Genomic DNA, 23,753 nt, shown 5'->3' with positions numbered 1-23,753 from the left:
TTTTGTCGAAGACAACCTTAGAGACACCTTCTTTGTGTGTGGCAGTCTTTGTCGACTGTTTATTACTTTTTCTGGAGGACAAATTTGTCCCTGATCTTTCTACAGAGCTTCGTACACTCGTCGACCTGCACACCGACGTCGGTCGAGATCTCCTTCCAGGAATTGCAGGTCATCTGCGTGTCCTTGTATTTAGTCAGTGACGGATTATACAAGCGGTCATACTTTCAGATCTCTTCAGCCAAGTGCTCTTCTATTTGGTCCATAACCGTTCTTCTAAATCTTCCTTGGTTTCTGCCGGTATTATGGAGCATGAAACCGGAAATATGACTCTGGAAAGGATGTAGTTAGCGGACCAATCACAGCCACAGCGGGCTGCGTGAGGCTTGCGTAGCTTTGTCGTATAGTTACAAAAAGCATGCACCGGCCCCTCCCCTGTCGAAGAAGCCTGGCCCCATAAAGCAAAACAAAGTGCTTTAAGTAAGTGCCATTTGAGCGCTACTAAATTTTGAGTTTCAAAAAAAAAAAAAAAAAAAAAAAAAATTTTAATTTTTTTTATACATTATATTTTTAGACATTGATGCGGACCAATTAAAAATGGATGGCGGGCCGCAGTTGGCCTGCGGGCCGTAGTTTGGACACCCCTGCTCTAAGGTGTTCAAATGCTTTTGATTCCCTCTTGTACACAAGTGAATCTCAACGTCTATTAGCTTCATGGCAAATGGATGTTTTCACGATTATGTAAGACAAAGTAATAGAGTTTTATTTTTACTTTTCACTGGATTAAGTTGTGAACCCTTAACCTTCAGGAAATTAAATAATTAAAAAAATGATTCCCTGAAATGCAAGTTCACTCAAAGTGCCTTTTGGTTGTAGATGTTTCCCGTTGGTGTGTTTTCTGAAAGTTTTGCTTTGTAAATAAGGAATTAAACAGCCTGACAACCTGTTCAAGATCTTTCTCCACCTCCTGCTCGGCTGGCAGAATACAGTCCTGACCCTGAACAAGAATATTAACAAAACACTGATGTATTTGAGATACTAGCATACACACTTGTTGACATTGCGGCCTCTCGGTTCCAGTGTCCCTCAGGGGACTGAGTGTGGAGCAGCATGGGAACTGCCATCTCGGTCTGGGAAAGGAAGCAGCCTGTCTGTTGCGCGATCCAATTAGCTCCGGGTTGCACCAATGGGGAAAGTGGATGAGATAACCGCAGAAGCTCTTTGTGATCATGCACTTGTGCACATGGTAGTTGGCTGATTCCATTCAAGGCTCCGACCAGGGATCTAAACGGGAAAAGTATAACAGCAGCGGAAAAAAGCTCAGGTATGAACACGGAGAGTGTTTTCTTCTCTGTCAATTTTTACAATCAATTTCTGTATTAGAGTATTGATAAATGTTCAATATCTCATTCTTTTGAGTAGCTTAGATAATGTGGCAAACATTAACCCCATTTATTTCAGAGTTTGATACATTTCGTAAATATCTGGTAATGAATCTGGCAGTGACATCATATTTTATTCATACAAGCAGCAAAATAGTGTGTGTGTGTGTGTGTGTGTGTGTGTGTGTGTGTGTGTATGTGTGTGTGTGTGTGGAAGGGGAAGGCAATCTCTAATCATCTGTTTTCCAGCCCCGAGATAAATGCATTAATTTGTGGGAATGTCCAGGAAGCAGATGGCCGTCACGTCTGTTTCTTGCAGAACATAATTTTTATTGTTTAAAATATTGATTATCTTACTAAACGTGGTGATGAACTTGCAGTTGAGACTGTTACAAAATGCAGCTTGAGATAAAAACTTAAATATTATTTATCTCAAATAGTAATGTGGTTATGCATTCAGTCAATGTTCTATCTAAAGCTTGATCTCTCCAGTGTGGAGGAGGACAGATAGAACATGGATTCTCACGCTGGACAGAGTGAGCCTGAATGCCCACATGACAGATGTACTCCAAAACTAAGATGACAAATATTCTTCAAGATTAGGTTGTTTACAGAGGAAGCAGGGGACTCACCCCTCACATAGATATGAGTTAAAAAAAAAACCACATTGAACTTTACATAGAGAAATGATCCCTGGTTTGTTCCAGACTTATCTGTTTATTTTATTTCGTTGTAGAAGTCCTTCATCATGTTTTTCTCTGACAGATGGAGTTGACTGTGTGTCTTCTGGCTCTCGGCTTCATAGCGACAGGTGAGCAGTCCACCGATGAGAAGTCCGGTGGTTCGAACCCCTTTGAAAACTGGGCTTTGCAAAGATGCTCTGTATGAATTTGTGCTTTTGAGTGATCAATAAGACTAAAAGCTCTTTATAAAAACAGTTCAGATACCGTTTACCATTCAGGCAAAATCATCTCTGGCAAATAAATATCCATTTTATTCTTATAACACATAATATCAATGACAAATGTGAACGATATAAATTGTTTAAACACTATTTTCTTTAAAGTATTTGCAACCAAAACATGAAAACTGATGTATTTCTAATAAAAAGGAGTTCTGTCACTTTTTGGAGTTTGATTTCTTTGTTCATTTGATGTTTATCCATCACAAACCAGACGATCGACTTCTCAGACTGATTCTGACTCTGTCCCTGATGCCGATTTTCCATTTCTTCAGGAATGGCCAAAAAAGTCTATCCGCCGTGTGACCTGCGCATGTTCCACAGTGAAGTTGACAACTGTCTGTTGACATTCAACAGCAGCATGGAGACCAGCGGCTATGAGGACAGGTGCACTTGGCCTACAGTAAAAGGGTAAATGTAATTTTGCATTCATTTATCATTGAGCTTAAGAACTGTTCTTTCCCTAAATACAAATATGTATTGGTGATTAATTGCGTGTGATCAGCAAACACATGCGACTGCTTTGAAGAAGGCTCCTGGCAGCCGTGAGCCCGAGTTCTGTTCGGTGCCTGCGGTGCACGTGTGGCTCCGAGCCGCTCCTGAGCTCAACACGCAGCCCAGTGGGTGAAGCCACTGGAACGCTGCGCCAAAGAGGCACATTCCACCCTTTTTATGGCATTCTCAGTCAAGATATATGACCTCTAGTCACGGGAGAGTCAGGTACTTTGCCGTTTCCTGGCTTCATTTGGCGCGGGTCAAAGTTTCAGCTAATTAGTCATCATTTAATGAAAAAAGTGCGAGACTGGTGCTCCCGGGCTCGTATTCCCAGACAGCAGCTGTTTCGCTCTTGCTGTTCTGCCGACGTTTGGGGTTTAATTATGGCTGTAATAATCCATATTTTACGGCTAACATGGTTGGAGGCTGTGCTCCCATAGAGCTCAAATGGCGCGCGAGGGTGGAGCGTCCGTCATCACAGAGAGCCAAGCTTGTTGATCAGGCTTCCAGCTGCAAGGCTCCATTGAATCTGTTTCGTGTTTTCCACCCCTTCAAGTCTCTCGGTGAGAACGGCTCGCAGAATTTATGCCGCTGCAGTGAGACTGTGGTCGATCGCTCGCCCATAAGACGAGACAAAGTGAAATGTAAGCTGCCTCCTCGAAATCCGTGGGCGACTGTTACATCCATAATGAGCTGGGAGTCTCCATCGCTCCGGGATGTTCTCACTTTCCTCTTCTCAAACTGCCCAGAATCAAAGACGCTGTGTGGGGTTGGATTGATTGAGAGCCAAAGGCCAACAACAGGCCAGCAGGGATTTGTTTTACTGCTTCATGCAAAGGTCATCAACCGAATGACCAAATCCTTAAAAATCCAACAAATAGAGCAAGTGTGAGCTGTTTAACGTTAACTTGTTCTCTGTCTCTGCAGCTTCTACTACCAGCTGCAGATATGTGTGAAGGAAACAGCCGGGTTCTCTCGGTGCAAAGGCTACGGGTCTCTGCAGGACGACGTCTACCTGGCTGTCCACAGGAAGTACTTCTCCCTCTGTGGAATGCTCCGTGACCCCCCTCTCATCACCCTGATCCTGTTAATATCCCCTTCCACCATCATCACCCTCCTGATGCCTTTCGTGTGTCTTCCTCTCATCACCAAGGGACACAAGACATCTTTGATCAGGAGTCTGATGAGTTCTCATCATCACCAGCCTTGAACTTTGTTAAGCTTAACAAACTTGCCACTTAGATAGAAATTTGTCTTTGCTAAAACTGTGTAATTACAGATTTACTATGTGACTTTCATAGTATCGAATTACAATTACCGAAAATAACTAGATTTGTTTGCAAAAAAGTTACTTTGAGTAACACTAGTTAATCCAGGGCATCTATACTGCTTTTAGGGCCGATGAAAAGAAAAGAGAGTTATATGAAGCTTGAGCTGTAATCTTTATTTTACAGTATCTCTATGAAGGTGCATAATCTGAATAGCCACAACTATATAGCACTCAGTTAATCATATTCCTCCGCCAAAAACCCAACAGGCCCTTTAAATTAAAATTCAAACCAAACAGCACCAAATTGCACTCAGTCATAGATATTAGTCGTTTAAAAAATGGACTAATGTCAATGGACTGAGTTGCTCAACTAGCTTTTCTTTTCAAAGTGCCCATTTATATGCAATATTTTCTATAAGTATTCAATGTGATCGAGTCTTCATTGTCATAATTAACTATTACTTTGCCTAATATCCGAGCAGCACCGTGTGACCTGAGTGATATTTATTTTAAGTTAACTGTCAAACTATTTATTGTTGAAGTAATTCTTTTCTTCTCAAATGTCCTGATGTGTTTCTCTATGGCTGGGTGGGTTCTGTAAATCACTATATGCCCCTAAAGCATATGGTGATTTATTCTGTAGACATAGAAAAATGATATTTGACTGTCTGAGTTCTCGGCTGTGAATGTATTAACTTCCTGAGACTCATTATTTTGTGTTTCGTGGTTAATCCCGCCCCCGTCTGGGCCCTACAGCTCGTATACAAAAACAAAAGGCTCCAAGATTTACTGCACTGCTTCACACCAACTTCACTTCTGAATGTGATATATAAAGAAAGAAAAATGAAGGATTCTGCTTGTATTTGAAACACATAATAAATATTTATTTCAGACAAAAAAATAACATTTGACAGTCTTTTGAAAACCTCTTTACAGAAATAGCAAGATGGAGCTGCTCTTCAAGACCTGTGTGTCACGGACAAACTTGGGTTGTCGTGTCGTGTTGTGTAGCGCTAACATTCCTCGACAAGTAGCAGATCAGAGCTTGTCGCTGTGAGTTTGGGTGAAAAATGTCCGTCTGTGCTCTTCAGGTTCCAAAATGCTTATTGCAGCTTGAGCAGTGTTTGGAGATGATATCTTATGAGAAACTGAAGCTGTAAGTGAGTGGTGGTATTGGTGTTAAAACTGGAAAACATACTGTTGTGGCATCATCCGAATTCTGTCACAACAATAATAATATAATAATAAAATATATGCCATTTATAGGGACAGGATTTTATTTACAGGAAAGGATATCACCAACAGTATGTGTCAATGAAAACCAAAATGGGGAAACTAATCCTGTGACTCCGGTTGAATAAAACATGATTACATATCGGAGAACTCAAAAAATGTCTCTGTTTTTCACTCGAACCAATAGAGATGAATCAAAAGAGGTTCAAGACTCAACACATGCTTATATTTGGTCTGTTGCTGCTCCTGTGGACGATGAGGGTCACATGTTTTAACATCCAGCGCCCAGACAGGACCAAGTGGCAGCATCCCACCTTCTATAATCCTAAATAATACCGGCAATTTCATTTTCCCGCCGTGTGTAAACACTGAAAGGATGTTTTGCTGAGAAGAACTCCGGTCGGGGGAGTCTGGGCTGCTGCCTCCTCCAACACAACAAGTCTTGTCATAATAAAAGCACGTGCATGTGTTATACATGTGTTATTACAGTCTCAGCAGATTTGTGTTCTCTGAAAACAGAGGACGTGGATCTGTGTGCGACTCCACCAGTGCAGCAGACACACAACTCCACCGGACTCAGGTGACAGCGACTTGCTAAAATGTCACATGTCTCATTTAAATACTTGAATAGAAGTTAGCTATGGAAGTTAACATTAGGTTCATCGTATTTATAACTTAATTATATTCTAGTTTGATTCCAAAATAAAGGGCCAAAACGCAGGATGTGTGATTTTGAAGACAGAGGAGCCTGAGGTCATGTCTTTTGTAATTTTCTCTTGTAGTTTGTGGACCTGAAGTGTAGTAATAATTTAAAATACTGCATGGTAGTAGTAGTCTTTTTTAGGGGGACCAAAATATTAATAAAATACATGTTCAAGGGGGAAAAACAGCTTTTACAAAATCATACAGGGAGGAGGTGAAATAAATGTTTTTAGTTAAATAAAACAACAAAAAAAAAAAAAAATAAAACTTTGGATAATATTCACATTAATAGAAATTTTGAAATTCAAGCCTCTTCATTGACTCATAATCCCTTTTGAGTCCTTAATGCATCTCTAACCCTGAACTGTAGCTTCAACGTGTGGCCGGTCCCCCAGTAGCTTTTCGTCATCAACAGACTTTCCATGAATCGGTATCATCTGAATCTGAGAAGTGAAAACACCGGCAGCCGAGCATCAGCGTTTAAAATGTCTCGAGCGCAGTGGGGCCAAATATAATGGGAGTAAAAATTCCTGTTCTTTGCAAAGAAGCGGAAACACGAGCACGTGGTTGAAAAGGTCCATTACCAGCCCAGCAGTGGAGTGAGCTGCTAATGCAAAGCACATTGAGTAACTCATTAACTCTGTGAGCAGCAGGTGGATGATCACATCAAAGTAGAGAGAACTCGTTCACAGTCCGATTCCAAGTCGCCTCCATGGAGTCGACACATTATTCTCTCCTCTGCCGTGTGACACAAAATCCCGCTGTATATATATATATATCTTACATTGCACACGTGAGATTGCCTTGACCGCTTTATGTACAAAGGACAAACTAAAGGCTGGGAACCAATATTTACAGATCGAAGGTCAGTTTCCCCTGAGACAGAATCCTTGCATGGCTTATAATTTAGGACATGGTTGTGTGAAATGAACCTGCGGCTGACATACATACATTTTAACACACTGCTGACCCTCAACAATATTTTGGACTTAATGTTTAGAATCTGTGCTTCACTTTTAAGCAGCGTTTTTTTGTGTTGTTCATCTGGTGAATAGAATAAAGTTACCTTTTCCCAGAAACCCCTTCAGCTGCCTCCGTGTGTGTCTGTGCACTGTTTGTCCTGTGCAGTGTGGTTAAATACGACAGGTGTCAGGAGATTACAGAATCCTGCACAATTCCTCTTCTGAAAAATTTGTGTTTTTCGACGAAGATGTGCAGGAGCCGTCTCCCAGTTTGACCTGCGTCCATCAAACTGGCTTTTTCTGGGTTATTCATCACCTCAGGCAAAGGTGCAAAGATGATATTTGGAGTGTTAGGAATGTCAGAACATACCAACACTCCGGTTTCATCTGTGTCGAAATGCCTTATGCAATTTGGTGCCATTCTTCCTGAACATTTTCCATGTGGGCAGAAGTCCGGTTTCTGAGAAGCTTTCCAATCATGTAATGGGTTTCGCAGTATGGGAGGTGAAAACTTAATCTCTCGGTATTTTTAAAACCACTCGGAGCACAGATGGTTCATTATAATTCCAAGTTCACAGTCTTACTGTACAAAGCATCATTCATACATTCCGCCAAACACTCAACTGTTCCCCGGCAACTTTTAGCACTTGTATGTTCGCTTAGTTTCCAGTCAAGTGTGTCATTAAAAAAAAACGCACAACACTGCGAAAATCTTGAAGGGACGGATGAATCATTGTTTTTAGTGCGTCAACCTACACAGTGTTATTTTTTTTTTTTATCTCATTTTAAATCTTAAGCTGTTGAAGAGTCTCTGGATCTGGACACGAAATAAAGTAGAAAAATAAGGTTGAGACCATGTTAGCTATGTAGTTATACACCCGAGGTCACAGTAATAGGCCCAGTGGACTGGTATGTTGGGCATCGAACACCTAACACAGTACAGTGACACCCCTTGAAGGCTCAGTGGAGATTTTACTACCAGGAGGAGGCTTTGTGCCCACGGACTCAACAACAGACAGGAACATTACTCAACTCCTCGTCCGCACATCGTTTCAACCTACAGGAAATGTCAGTAGTAAACGCCGCTAAACTATGACGGCAGTGGAATTCTCTCGGGGCTTGAGGGTCACGTCACCTGAACAATAATACATTTCGATGAATGTCCGCTTCCTGAATGAAATTAGAGGAAATTGACCAGATTTCCCACTTTTTCGCTGGCAAAATCAGCTTAAAAGCATCATCACCAGCGGTCGTCCGGCAGGTCACCATCATCATTGCACTCATGCCCAGAACCTGCGTGGTAGTTAAAGGGATAGACGGGATACAAAAGTTGGATTAAGTGTTTGTGTGGTTTGCAGCTTCCACTTCAGACAGGGTGAGCAGAGCTACACCACCACCACCACCACCACCTCCACCTCCACCAACACCACCACCACCACCACCAACACCACAGAGATCTAACATGAGGTGGGCTCTTTTGAAAAAACTGGAATAAACAAAGCTAAGCAAGTAAAATTATCCAGCTATAGCTTTGTGTATATTTTACAAACACCATTATGGTAGCTCCTCTCCGCTCTGCTGAGTTTTTTCCAGAGAGGCCTCCTCTGATTGGTCAGAGCTGCAGGACGGAGGGGGTGCGGTCGGCCGGGCCCCATTCTGAGATTTACACAAGCATGTGGATCTCGTTGTACTCGTCCCGTCCGTCTTCATCGAAGTTGGGAGAATCTTCGTCACAGTCCAGCTGCGGGAAAAAAGACGAATGGACTTCAGTCAGTTTCATGCAAAGTTTGCTTAGTTCCTATTTGGATTTAGATTTTTGGCTTTAAACCGAACTCTGTGGACTGAATATCCAATCAAATACATTCAGTGTTTCCTAGAAATTATCAAGACGGTGTTTCATAATGCACCAAAGCTATTTTTACACAGATCTCTAACTTGGTACGTTCAGCCGTGTGACCATGCTATGATCCATAATGTTTTTACCGTCCACACAGACAGTCAGAGATCTGGTAACTGTCACCCGGAACCTGACGGTGACCTGAGATGCCACGACAGCTGATATCTTATTTAAGTATTTATTTAAAAACTGAACTACTGAAGGGTCCACCACTTATTAAAGGCAAATTTAAATACTTTGAGAAATACACGTAGTGATATCTTTAGACTCTAGCCAGCACACGAAAAAGCTTAGGTTCAAAATAATTAAATAACAAACTAAGAAATACAATAAAAACTGACGTGCACAAAGCAATGTGTACATAGGAATGAAGGTCGGAGGAATCAAACATCATGGAGGTCGAATTCTTATAACTTTCAAGTTTAACTTAATTATTTTGTGGTTTAGGGAATTCTCTCGTGCCTCAGGTTCATGAGGCCGTTCGATGGAACACAGCACACACGGTGGTCAAGCTGAGAACAAAGCTGTTTATCCAAGCTCCTGAAAAAGTGGACATTTTGGAACTAGAAGGTTTGAATCTGAGAGTGATGACACGTATGGGTTGAGTGGATCAGACCAAGAAAACACAAAGTGCGGCCTCATAGTAGGTCAAGGCAAAAAGAAATATTTGCATATCATTGGAAAATATTTGGATAAGAACGCTGTCCATAATCACACAGGAGGAAATCAAGAAGAATGTAAAGTTCATGCCAGCATCCATCTCAAGTTTAATTTGATGTAGAATAAGTTTAGGTTCCAGTACGTTAGAGCAGATGATTGTGGCCGAGGTTCAAACATCCCTGGAAGGTCTCTACTCACCGCCTGGAGCTCTCGCTCCTGAAAGATCCTGGAGAGGACGAGGCGGCGCAGCGGCACCGTCATGATGAGGACGAAGGGGAACGCCAGCGAGGCCACAGTGGACTTCACTACCCACAATGCCACGATGCACGCCAGCTGGATGATGGTGAACATGTTCATCCGCCATGTCTTCACCTGAAAGCGACACACGTGTGGTTGGTTAATGGGTAAGAAACCCAAAAGACAATAAACCACAGTACACACACACAGAGACACACACACAGAGGCGAACACACACAGAGCAGTACACACACACAGAGGCGTACACACACACACAGAGCAGTACACACACGAAGGCGTACACACACACAGGCACTCAAAGACACATGCAACACACATTCCCACACTGCTCCTCTGCAGAATGAAACTCTTGCAGGGTTTTAGCTCCATCTAGTGGATCAGTGAATTAATGAGTAAAAAGAATATTATCAATTTTGTATTATTACTTTAGAGGAATAAACTTAAAATCTTCAACCAGTAATTTAAACTTCAAACCCAAAATGGAAGCCATTATTACCTGTTGTATCTTAGTTGTATTTAAATAAACCCTTTTCTCTAAAGTGTGCAGACATATACCAGGGACTGGATTATGATTAAAAGTTATATGACGTATTTTTAAATATGTTGTGCATATTAACACTTGCAGAGCTGCAGACACCTGGATAATGCTCATGGAATCATAAAGGGTTTTTTTATATGGCTACTGCTGCTGCTGCTGTTTTCACCTTGGTGACGTAGATGTGGTCGGGGTGATGCTTGGCGGGCGTGACCATCAGGGTGATGCGTTCATACAGCTGGATGCCCGTCAGGGAGGTGACGCCCATGTACAGGAAGATACCAAAGAGCACGGCCAGGGGGATGAGGCGCAGCACGTCGGTCATCACGATGGACATGCCTGATGGACAGAGACTTTTTAATAATGAAACAACTGCTGTTGACCGGATCCACCAGCAATCAGCAGAGGTCAAGGAAACAGGTCATTCCAAATAGGTACATTTCAAACTGTACGCTTTATTTTGAAGGAGACAAATGCATTGAGGATTCAGAAATGTCTGGTAAATTAAGCAAATGTGATGATGGCACAGTTTTGACAGCAGCTCCTTGCACCCCCCCTTTCCAGCGTGTCGGCCTGCACGCTATCAGCAGACACTTTATAATGGTCAACAACACCCCCCACCCATCCTTCCCATGCCCTTGTTTCCTCTCACCGACGAGCACGGCCACCAGAAGCCCGGTCAGCCTCTGCTCTTTCACCTCCTGGATCATGGGCTTCTCGCCAGGCGCCGTGGCCTTGCTCATGACCGTGAGGGCGTTGACATGCGTGACCGAGCGGACAGTGGCCGCGGTGAGCCACGGGAGGCCGAACAGGGGACAGAAGGCCCCCAGGATGACGATGAGCAGCAGGTCCAGGTGGAAACCCGAGCCTTTCACCAGGTGACGCTCCTTCTTACTCACTATCAAGCTGAGAGATTGAGAGAGTGATGAGACGGCAGAAAATGTATAAACGACTGTGTATCTCTACCAGGGTTGCAAAGGGGCGGAAAGTTTCCGGTAAATTTCCGGAAACTTTCCGGAAACTTTCCATGGGAAGTTAAGCTCGGGAATTTTGGGAATTTTGAAAAAAAATTGAGTTGACAAAACGTTGAGTTTCAACCCTCCACTGTGCATTCTTCCATCACATGCACAGATAACTCCCAGCATGCTTCACTCTACAGCAGGGCTATTGAGGCCTGCTGTAGAGTGCAGGACTAGTCAGGTAAGTTTCCATGATATTACTTGGGAAAATATATTAGCATGCTGATTGAGGATTGTTCATCTGTTCATCTAGCCTATTTCCATTCATTTATCCATCAATTGTAAAACATGTTTACAGACGATTCCAATTGTTTGGCTAACTATTTATATCTCTGGCATTGCATTAGTGTTTTTTTACAAACTTTTTTCTCATCTTATTCTACAGAACAATGCCACGTGCACTATCTTATGTGTGGAGACATTTCACCTCATCCAATGTAGAAGGAAAGGCTGTGTACATTTGCAAATACTGTGCAAAGACCTATGTTAAGAATGACACAACGATGCAGAAGCGTATAGTCAAGTGCCCAAAGTTTCCTCAGGGCTCAAATCAGCCTATGACAAAACAAAATGTTTATATTTATGTCTGTATATGACAAGGTAAATACAGTTAGTATAAATTACCCACAACATTTCCAGTTTATTCCCGTTAATTCCCGTATATTCCCATTAATTCCCGTATATTCCCGTTAATTCCCATGGAAAGTTTCCAACTTTGAATATTCCCGGAATTTTGCAACCCTAATCACTACTGTGGATGATCACACTGTACGTACGAAGTAATCTGAGTTTCCATGAAGATGAGGATGAAGACGAGGAGCGCTGGTACGATACTCGCTGCCATCATCCAGGCTGGAAACGGCTGCTTGTCACCGAAGGGACTGATGAACCAGCCTCTCTTATCAGGGGACGTGACGGAAAAGCCAGACGGCACGTTGAGTTTCTGAAATCAGAAAAAAGTGGTTATGTCTAAATAGAAAAGACACTGACTCATACAGCGGTAATAAAACAATGTGACTGACAGTTCACTGACCTGTGTGTAAGTGTCAGTGATGGCGTAGTCCAACAACACTGAGACCAGAATTGAAATAGGGATTCCAAAGTCCCCGATGACTCTTCTGGCCTGAGGACATGGAGAAACCAAACATGTCATGGTTTCCCAAGAGCTTCAGCTACTGTTGAGTTTATGCTGAGTTTACAAGACGTGGTTTTAATGTTCCCTCTGTGAGCTACAGGGAATTCTATCAGAAAGTGACAATATGGCCTGATGAAGTATAATTTATCCATGTTTACAAGCAAAACTAGTGAAAAAAATAAGCATTGTTTTCCACAGCTGGAGACAGATTTAAATTTGGAATAAAGTTTGATCCTAAACTAGCAAGATTTCTGCAAATCTAATGATTGCAAAAATCTTCTCGTAGCCATCACTTTCAAATTAATAAAACGAAACTCGAGTTTAAATAGCAACATCAAAACAAACTGTAAATTATATATTTTTCCTCTGCATAGCTTCGTCTTTTTAAAAGAAAGCTCCATTGGGTACGATTCAATGTTCACACAGTTGAAGTTGAAGGTGATTAAATGATTACCTTGCCACCCAAGAATCGACTGTTTCTGAATTTCCTGAGGAAGAAAGCCACAAAGAAGGTGCCGAGCATGAGGACCAGAGAGAGCAGAGCAGTGTTGGGCTGGTTGAAGACCGGGCCGTCGTCCTCGTGCAGCAGAGTAGCTGGAGAGTGATCACTGGTGTACAAGGACATCAGAGGATGTTCCTTAAACACCTGGAACCAAGACAAGACAATTCATCCTCCAGCGACTGACTGTAACTTGAGCTTTTTGCAGAAAAGGACCAGGGAAGGACGTATAAACACTGCGGTGTCTAAAGTCAGTTCACCTTGATGAGCTTGGAGAAGGTCTCATAGATGAAGATGAGGGAGATGAGGAAAGCAAAGATCTCCTGGGTAAAGGGCGAGATGTAGCGGACGAGGAAGCTGCCCTCCGCCGCCACCATCACCAGCACGATGATGATGAGCCAGAACCCGATCCACACCCGACCCGTCAGGTACTCGTAGTCGTGAGCTTGACAGAACTGAGTGAGAAGACGCAGACGTCAGTGATTGATAAACTCTGGGGTTGGAAAAATATAGATAGATAGAAAGATAGATAGATAGATAGATAGAGTCATTATTCATCCCCGAAGGGAAATTAAGTCGTCATAGCAGCCGGTATATTTGAATACAATAAAATACAATACAATAGAATAAAATTAAAAATATTGAGGTAGAAAGAATAAAAAAAAGAAACACAAGATAAATAGGTAGATAAGGTGCAGTGGCAAGATGATGGTAATAGTACTGATGATATGAAGGGTAATGTTATTGTTAGACAGTATATAAGAATAGTACAGTATATATAGTATATAATATAACATAATATATATTTATATATGATAGTAATTATACCAATATAAAAGCAGTATATAGTAATAATGGCAGCAACAGTATATATAATAATAGTAATAGTGATATAATAATAGTAATTATAACATGTACACATGTATAAATATGTGTATATAGACTTATGTATACAAATAATATACTGAGAGTATGATATAATATATGATATATAGTAGAGGTATGAATATAAGTATTTGACTATACAATAGGTAATATAATATACTATGAGTGTAAGAATATGTAGACAATATTATTGTATAAAATGATATATAATAGCAATATGGTTTATATTAACACATATCACATATGATGTGAAGTAAGTGTATATGGAGCGGAGTGTTGTACAGGGTTCACAGTGCAAGAAGACAGGTTTAGTGCAGTTCTGTGATGGTGGCTCTGACAGAGGTAGATGAGTTGTACAGTCTTATTGTCTCTTATAATCTCTCCAGCTCAGGTACCTTGTAGTAGGCCTCTTCAAACACCAGCAAGGGTCCTGAGAAGCCGATGATGAGGAGCGGCTGACCAGCGAGCAGAGAGAATATCACCCCGAGAGTAGCAGTGGAAACGATGAGCTCAGTCACTCCCATCAGACCCTCGGTTTTCTCTCCTGTGTGCAAAATAAACACAATGAAAAACCTGCATTAGCTTTGATCAAAGTGGCAAATTCAACTGTCCTCGTGTTGTTGTGAAAGTTCATGTTACCCAGCAGGCCTCCGAAGGTTATAGTGGGCGACAGGGCGGCGAAGTAGATGAAGATGACGGCGGCCATGCACTGCAGGTCGATGGAATCTTTAAAGTCGCTGACGTAGTGCGGGTAGCGGCGGCGGATGTCGTGGATCAGGCCTCCGAACGGGATCCCAGAGCGGGTCAGCGGGTCCACCTCCTGGTCGCCCTCGCCCTCCTCCTCCGGGCTCACCTCTAGGGGGTCAGAGAGAATAATAGTTACATGATAGTGATGCTGCTAAAACCTTTAGATAGATAGATAGATAGATAGATAGATAGATAGATAGATAGATAGATAGATAGATAGATAGATAGATAGATAGATAGATAGATAGATAGATAGATAGATAGATAGATAGATAGATAGATAGATAGATAGATAGATAGATAGATAGATAGATAGATAGATAGATAGATAGATAGATAGATAGATAGATAGATAGATAGATAGATAGATAGATAGATAGATAGATAGATAGATAGATAGATAGATAGATAGATAGATAGATAGATAGATAGATAGATAGATAGATAGATAGATAGATAGATAGATAGATAGATAGATAGATAGATAGATAGATAGATTACTTTCTTCATCCCCGAAGGGAAATTAAGTTGTCATAGCAGCCGGTATATTTGAATACAATAAAATACAATACAATAGAATAAAATTAGAAATATTGAGGTAGAAAGAATAAAAACAGAAACACTAGATAAATAGGTAGATAAGGTGCAGTGGCAAGATGATGGTAATAGTACTGATGATATGATGATAATGTTATTGTTAGACAGTATATAAGAATAGTACAGTATATATAGTATATAATATAACATAATATATATTTATATCTGATAGTAATTATACCAATATAAAAGCAGTATATGGTAATAATGGCAGCAACAGTATATATAATAATAATAGTAATGGTGATATAATAATAGTAATTATAACATGTACACATGTATAAATATGTGTATATAGACTTATGTAAACAAGAATATACAGAGAGTATGATATGATATAGAGTAGAGGTATGAATATGAATATAAGTATTTGACTATACAATAGGTAATATAATATACTATGAGTCTAAGAATTTGTAGACAGAGTGTGCAAAAGACAATATCTATCTTGATGATGTTTTCCTACAGTTGACATCTATTGCACTTGTGTCCGAGACGGATTCTCACATGTGTCTCTCTCTGAGGTTTCTACGTATTTTTACCTGTAAAAAGGGTTTTTAGTAGTTGTTCCTGACTCTTGCTGAGGGTTAAGGACAGAGGATGTCTCACAATGTTAAAGAGACAAATTGTGATTTGCGAATATGGGCTATACAAATAAAATCTAATTGATTTGATTTGATTGATTGATAAAAATAACACAACAATATTAAAGGCACAAATTCATGCAAATGCAAACAGCAAGATCTAAAAGTTGACACATATCTTAAGAGTTAATTTATGCAGCATGTGTCTTAGATCCACAGCTGAGAGTTTATGTGAAGACTGAAGGAACATTCTCACATTTGAGAACATACATAAAAAAAACGTGTTGGTATTTCTGATTGAAAAAGACGTTTTGATTCACACCATTGTTCTCCTGCACCACCCCGAAGGAGGAGTGCTGCTTCTTGAGCTCCCGCTCCTTCCTCTTGCGCATCATCTGCTTCTGGAAGTCAGCCACCGTCTTCAGGAGGTCTTTGCCCTCCACGTCCGAGGGCGGGATGACGATGCTGCAGTCCAGGAACTCGTTGATCCCGTTCAGGAGGTCCTGCCTGTCGTCCGCAAAGTAGGCCACCTCGTGGAAGTTCTACGGCAAAATATAACCGGATCTCAGCACCAGAATGATGGAGAAAATGAAGTTCGGGACTCTTACTTTTCTTACAAATTACCTTGTCGGACATGAGAGTGGAGAAGGAGCGTCCGATCTCGTGATAGTCCATGTTGGACTGACTGGGACCAAGCAGGACGAATATAAAGCGAACGGGGACAGGGACCTCGAGCACCGACTCCAGCAGCACGGCTTCGTTCAGCCGGACGAACGCCATGGCCGGCTGCTCCAGGAACTCAGCACAGCCTGATGGTGAAGAAACACAAAGACCAAACCGTTAGAGATCGTCCACAGCTCCACATCAGGAGAACACTTTGTGATTTGACTCGGCGAACAGGAATTTACACAAGGAACATTAACAACAAGCAGATTCATCTCTCGGTAGTTTATAAAAAGGAATAAATAACCACCAACAATAACCAGAACTCAGTAACAGCTTCATTCACCAAGCTGTCAGGAAGCTGAACTCTCTCTGCTGAAATCCCCCATCCCCCCCCCCCAATCACTCAGGACTATGAAACAAACAATATGTCTTTTGCACTTTTATCACTTTTATCACTTTAGTACGTCTACACTTTACTTTACATAAAACCTATGCTGCTATACGTACTGTACTTGAATCTGTTTACTTAGAACTAGCAATGTCTTGTTGTCTTATCTGTTGTGCCCTCTGCACTTTATGTTTCACCGTGGGAGAGTGAGAAACAAATTATTGATTGCTTTGTATGTCTGTACATGTAAAGAAATTGACAAATAAAGCTACTATACTACTATACTATACTATACTATAACCACCTTTTTTTATTAATGTACTTTGTCCAAACTCCCTTTTCGCTTACCGACTAAAACGATGACAGCTTCTGCGTCTTTGGGAATCTTGGCGAGCAGCTTCATGGATCTGGCCGCGGCCGGGTGGCTCTCGGGAGGAAGAGGGTGGAGAGATTTCTGGGAGGGAGACAAGCACGGAGATGATCCACATGATTGTTCCAGTGTGATGTGACATCATATACGGGACAAGTACACAGACGTTATTGTGCAGATAGCGTCTGAACCACAACACATTAATGTGACTCATTTAACACCACACGGCCACGTGACTGCCTCTTCGTGTTCGAGGAGAATTTTGCCCGTTTGGCTGTTTTATCATTCGAAGCCGGGGGGAACATTAACTTTTCACAGCTAATGCATCGGGAAGCTTTAAGTAGAAACACCTGTCAGCTGACCCGAAGACACAAGTCAACACATGTGACCCCGGAGAGGCTTTTCCTCCGACTTCAAGAGCTACCTACGCCACCTCTGACCTCATGGAGGCGTGTTTCAAAGAACAACGCCAGAGCCACAGGTCTCACATCACGACTTCAGGGTAATCACGATCGAACCTGCGCTCGCTGCCGATCCTCAGAACCTTAACGCAAACCAGGAAGTCAGACAAGACGGCTTTTATCTCCGCTCGTTTAGATAGCTGAGCTCAATTATCCGAGTGGGTTCTTGTCAAAACTGGTTAATCACTTTGGCTTTGGTGGAACTGCATCTGCTGCGGTGTCTGCCTGCGTGGTGACTAGGGTTGCAAAATTCCGGGAATATTCAAAGTTGGAAACTTTCCATGGGAATTAACGGGAATTAACGGGAATATACGGGAATTAAGGGGAATTAACGGGAATTAACAGGAATAAACTGGAAATGTTGTAGGTAATTTATACTAACTGTATTTACCTTGTCATATACAGACATAAATATAAACATTTTGTTGTGTCATAGGCTGATTTGAGTCCTGAGGAAACTTTGGGCACTTGACTATATGCTTCTGCATCGTTGTGTCATTCTTAACATAGGTCTTTGCACAGTATTTGCAAATGTGCACAGCCTTTCCTTCTACATTGGATGGGGTGAAATGTCTCCACACATGAGAGAGTGCACGTGGCATTGTTCTGTAGAATAAGATGAGAAAAAAGTTTGTAAAAAAACACTAATGCAATGCCAGAGATATAAATAGTTAGCCAAACAATTGGAATCGTCTGTGAAAATATTTTACGATTGAAGGATTAATTAATGGAAATAGGCTAGATGAACAATCCTCAATCAGCATGTTAATATGTTTTCTGGAAACTCTCCGCCTCTTTGCAACCCTAGTGGTGACATCACATCTGCTTCCATCCACGTCCCTCAGGACTGCTTCACAGTTCACAACCGAAACAGAAATGTCCATGAAAGAAACAAGCAGACTTACAAAGAGGCTGACAAACACGTCTTGTTTGGGGTCGTACTGCGGCCCCTTGCTGTCCTGGTGCTCGTCGTGCTCCTCGGTCACCAGCGGCAGGCTGGTTTCGTGGGCGTGGTTGTGATTGAGGCTTCCGTGCAGACTGCTGGACGACTGGTGGCGGTGGAAGCGATGTTTGAAATCACTCGGATGGCTGCGGTGAGGAAACAGAAAGAAAGAAAATTACGCTCACATCTATAATGTTAACAAATTGTGTAATGCAGGATTAGCACTGGGTGGAGTGGCACAACCGAGATGGATGGGAATGTCACTGGTTTATAACTAAAGTAGTAAATATACATTTAAAAGTTTTACTTGATTTTTGACTCATGATTTGATAAATCCGCCTTAAAGTGGACTTGCAGGATCATTTGGATTCTACAGAGACTCAGCCGTGACTCTATTCTAAGAATCTTCACTTCATGCAACAGCAACACAGCTTGTGAATTTTGCAAAGTCATCTGCAAAATCTAAACCACTTTTCAGGTCCAGCTAATGAGGAGAACTGTGGGGAAGTTGCATTAAAAAATCAGAGACACAGCTGGTGACTAATCTGTGTCTCACACAAGCCAAGGTTTCCAACATGGCTCTATATCACCTGATCATCTCACTCAATTTAGAATTGACAGACCCCAAGACAATAGAACGAGGTGTGACGCCAAAGTGGAATGTGATCGACGCTAAATTTACAAAGTACCTCACCCCATGAATATCTTTTCTCTCTGGTGTCTTCTGTTTTTTTTTCCAGTAGAAGTAGCTGGGAATTTATGAGGAAAGGCTGTGAAAGATGAATCTGGTCACCGTTATATTAGCAAAATCAGTGGAAGGAGTGGAAGTTTACTTTCCATCTAACTCTTAAGTCCTTTCATAGCCTGTTTACTTTAAATCTTAAAGTATATAAAAGAGAGGAAACATTCAAGTTGTCAGACAAATGGAAATCTGATAATATGCATAATTCCATGACAACTGGACCAATTCTGTCTTCTGAGGACATGGGATGAAAAGCTCCAACGCAGAAAGAAGCTTGTGTCTGAAGCTATATCTCAGATGTGTATGGTTGACAATATTGTAATAAGACATTAAATATTATTTAAGATGACCTTTAAAGCTGAACAAAATAAACAGGAGAAAGTGAACATGAGGGAAATGTCTTCATCAGCGTTTGTTTGCTTCTATGTTAGTTTGTAGCTCACTACAAAACTTTGATGTGAATGAGTCAGGGAAGAACCAATTATGTTTTGTTGCAAATCCAGATCAGGGGTCAAAATATTAAGGCATATTTATGGGACTGATATCTATGAGTGTGTGAAATGTGGAGCAGCTTGATTTAAGGGGACTGTTCGGCCTAATGAGAGCGACTTTAGTTGTGTTCCTAACAGGCCTGGTTTATCTCTCCTCCGGTAAATCAGTCCGACAGACGACATTTAGAGAACTTGCTTTTTTTCATTATGTAACTCTGCAGAATCTATGGAGCTGGGTGTGTAGCGCACGATTCCATGGGTCGTGTGTTAGGTCAGTTTAGCTGTTGTGTCAATACGAGTGCCGATCAATGAGCTGTAAGAGCTGGAGATGGAGAGCCGGGTGTGTGTTGGATGTATGTTCAACATTGCACCGGATCTGATGGAACTTTTCCTCTGGAGTTGTGTGGGAAACAAAATGATCAACTGTGAGGATCTGTGTCTGTGCAGTTTCCAGGTGGGTGAGTTGTAGTAGAATCTGCTTCCGCTTCCATTGGATTAAATCCTCACACCCGATACTTTTCACTGACCTTGATAATGTGTTTGTCTGGACAGAATCTGCTCATGTAGAAAAAAAACAAAGCACCGAAAAACTCCCTGTCTGCACTGAATAAACAATGGAAGTGGATCGTTGGTGTAGTCGAGTCGATTCCTGGGTTTTACTGTATGTCCGGCATATTTAAAACTCAGGAGTGTAATGAACCTGGATTTATTAAAACCCGCAGGTGCTTTGAGAAAGTCTGGTCTCAAGCTTTTAAAGTTCATACATTATAATCTCAGGACAGAGGGGACAGAGATTTTAATAAAGGCAGCGTTTAAAGGTCAAAAAGTTGTAGCCCCTGCATTTCTAAATCTAAAGGTCCAGGCTATTAGACAGTGTCACTGTACTTACTCAACTATGGCTGTATGTATCTACACTGACATTGGGACTGCCTGAGGAGCATAACTGTGTTTCACCAGTACCTGATGGTTGCTCCCCAAGACCAGATCTACAGGAAACAACCTTAATGAACCCTTATTGTTGATTGATCAGCATCATGCAATGGTAACTGCATATGATATTTTGAAAGCAGAACCATTAACATGTACATTCTCTGCATGAGCTGTAGTTGAGCACGACTTTGACACTTAACATCAACAGGCAAACCTATTGCACATCATAAACTTGTCTCTGCATTGCTAGATGTTGTACCGTTTGCAAACATGAAGCACACACTAACAGCTGAGATCCAATATCTCAAGGCAATGCAACAGCAGATGCATCTCTGCAAAAAGGAGCGAATTGGAATCTCACAACACAAGCTTAATGATTCTCCATCTACTTCCACAGCAGTTGGAGGGAGCCTGTGTTTTCACCTCTGAGAATCTAAGACGAGCAGAAATGCTGTTATTTCACCCCTTCCTCAAAGCTTAGTCATAATTATTCTCCATCACGTTAGATCCAGACTGGTTCCTGACCTGTGTTTGAGCAGCAGCGCCCTCAGAACGCTGGGTCTGTCCTCGGCTCTGATCTGATCGGAGATGATCATCGTCTCCACCACCAGATGAGCGATTCCAGGCAGAGTGTTCTGCTCCAGGTCCAGAAGGATGGCACCTGATGAAGGGACATGTACAGGAGGGGCAAGAGTGGAGGCTTAGACTGTTTTGTCTTACAAGTATTTCAGTGCTTGATCTTCGTCTTCTTACCGTGCGTGATGGTGCGACGCAGCTCCAGCAAGCTGCGGAAGGAGAGCGAGGCCACGTGAGGTTTGCCCCAGCGGTCGGTCTCCTCCTCCACATCCTCTTCAAACTTGATCCAGCGTGCTCGCTCCTTCCAGCGCATTTCATGATCCTTCTCCACGATCAGCTCGTTGAGCTCCACGAACACCTGGAGAGGAAACAGGACAACAACTGAATATGAGATGGGATATGTTTGCCAGCTTGAGTTAGGTTTTATACACTTTTAACAGTGAGACAATAAGTCCAATGGCAGAGGGATCATCGAACCTCATGTGTCTTCTTCTCGGCTGCTCTCTTCCTCTTCTTCAGGCTGGAGAGCGGCGTGGTGCTGATGCTGCTCCGGGTCAGCTGACATCGGGACGACTTCTTCACCAGGTGGCGTCTCACCCCGGGGTTGTCCTCAAACCTGTGGCCTGAGAGCAGAAGGTCAACATGGAGATGTGATGCGTCAGAGACCAAGGCAGTAGAACGAGGAGATTCAGGACCGTGAAGCTTCTAAGTCAGAAAATGTGCTGCATGTTAGAGAATAACAGAAAAAAACATTTCCAGGTCTGTCCTGGTTTCCAGCCGACAGAATCCACCCAGCAACAAAAGCTTCATGGGTGAGTGAGAATCTGTTCACCACAGGAAACTGTTACAGAGGTGGAGCGATTCCATTTTCAAATCATTTTATATTGAATTTAATATAATGAGAAAGATTGATTGAGAAGAAGTTAAAAGCTGGGAAACTTAGGTGGTCACTTATTTTCGAGAAAACAACTGGAAAAGGAAAAAGTAAAAGGCGTGTGTGGAAATGTGTTTAGAAAATTACTTTTGGTGATGAAAACAATTTGGCAAAATTATAGCTTATTTAGTACTTACTGGTATTTGTTTTTTTACTGAAAGAACAAATTGTAATATTCAGTGACATTTAGGGTTATAAAGTGTTATTAAAAAATTACATTTGAGATTCTTAGAGGAAAATACACAACTAGTGTATGATATTTATATTGTTTTTAACTGCGTTTAGATTAATTTCCTACTTTCCAGGCAGACATAAATAAGCTGATGCTCGTCCTATACCTCAGTCTATAAAACTGACTCGTAAGGACGATACAGACATTAATATATGCACAAATATTTTCCATTCATCCATCTTTTATCTGCAATGCTCATACTTTGAGGGTTGTTGGGGAACTGCAGCTAAAATTGGGTGAGAGGCCGGGTACAGGTGATCACCATATTGACAACATACAGAGACAAACCATTCACATCTATTAGAGTCTCATTTGGGAACCTGAACCCAGTCTGCATTTTTCAGAGCTTATGAAAACCCATGTAGAAACAGAGAGAACATGCAGATTCCACACAGACAGGCCCCAGAAGAACCAGGATCCAGCCCCTGATCCTTCCTCCAGTGAGGAGACAGCGCCACTGTTCAGCCCCATACATTATCTTGGTCTTAATGTGATGCTAATGCACAGGGAACTGTTCTGAAATCTCTTTCTAACGGTTCCAAGGAGGCGCTCATCCTCCAGATTGTGAGAGTAGAAGTGTTTGCAGGACATGATTAGTCATTATGACACCGCAGCACAGGAACAGGCTCACAGGTGGCTGGTGTTCAGTGAGGAGCAGCTTCCAACCAGTCAGACTGGCCAAGGACTCAATATGATTGATTTCCTACTAAATAGAATGTCTTATTCAATGTAACCCTCAAGAACCCAGAGCGCAACCAATGTTTGTTGTGTTGTGTTTGTGTGTTGTGTGTCGCTCGGCTGCGTCATGCCTTCCTCGGGGAAGCAGAGAGAAATGGAAATGGAGATTAAATCTGGCTGTGTTTCATTTTGTCGAGTTTCCCAAGGGAGGAGAAGCTTTACAGGTCGACCTTGTGTGACCTTCAGCTGATTCCTTGTTTGTTTTCCCCACAGGCAAAGACAGGGTAAATAACTGTGGTTGAAAAGGACACAGACGCAGCCTTTAAAAGGCGAAGCCAAGGCCTTTTAGAATTTCTTGTTCACTTTAGACATTTCTGGCTTCAGAGCACATTCATAAACTTGTGACTTTTACTTCTCTAGCAGTGAGCTGGACGTGTGCGGCATCTTGATTGCTCACTCGGGTCCATGATAAGACCCACATGTACGTGATTATAGTCATTTTTAGGGGGATGTGTCCTTGTGTA

General features: G+C 41.9%; 1 protein-coding gene across 1 annotated transcript in view; it reads right to left on the bottom strand.

The window, feature by feature from the left end:
- Window positions 1-8,665: 8,665 nt before the first annotated feature.
- The window catches only part of slc4a3 (solute carrier family 4 member 3), a 30,622-nt gene continuing 15,534 nt past the window's right edge, over window positions 8,666-23,753 (bottom strand). Inside the window, exons 7-23 of the mRNA XM_061089051.1 lie at window positions 21,863-22,008; window positions 21,563-21,743; window positions 21,335-21,470; window positions 18,627-18,792; window positions 17,221-17,326; window positions 16,443-16,627; window positions 16,141-16,360; window positions 14,530-14,745; window positions 14,286-14,434; window positions 13,266-13,460; window positions 12,961-13,152; window positions 12,405-12,494; window positions 12,148-12,314; window positions 11,005-11,258; window positions 10,522-10,691; window positions 9,758-9,931; window positions 8,666-8,743 (exon numbers count right to left, since the gene is read on the bottom strand). Coding sequence (XP_060945034.1) covers window positions 8,666-8,743; window positions 9,758-9,931; window positions 10,522-10,691; window positions 11,005-11,258; window positions 12,148-12,314; window positions 12,405-12,494; window positions 12,961-13,152; window positions 13,266-13,460; window positions 14,286-14,434; window positions 14,530-14,745; window positions 16,141-16,360; window positions 16,443-16,627; window positions 17,221-17,326; window positions 18,627-18,792; window positions 21,335-21,470; window positions 21,563-21,743; window positions 21,863-22,008 — 2,825 coding nt within the window. The remainder of the gene's footprint in view (window positions 8,744-9,757; window positions 9,932-10,521; window positions 10,692-11,004; window positions 11,259-12,147; window positions 12,315-12,404; window positions 12,495-12,960; window positions 13,153-13,265; window positions 13,461-14,285; window positions 14,435-14,529; window positions 14,746-16,140; window positions 16,361-16,442; window positions 16,628-17,220; window positions 17,327-18,626; window positions 18,793-21,334; window positions 21,471-21,562; window positions 21,744-21,862; window positions 22,009-23,753) is intronic.

The sequence above is a fragment of the Limanda limanda genome, chromosome 16 (assembly GCF_963576545.1).
Source record: "Limanda limanda chromosome 16, fLimLim1.1, whole genome shotgun sequence".
In the NCBI taxonomy this organism is placed as follows: Eukaryota; Metazoa; Chordata; class Actinopteri; order Pleuronectiformes; family Pleuronectidae; genus Limanda; species Limanda limanda.
This window is presented reverse-complemented; position numbering and strand designations above follow the sequence as displayed.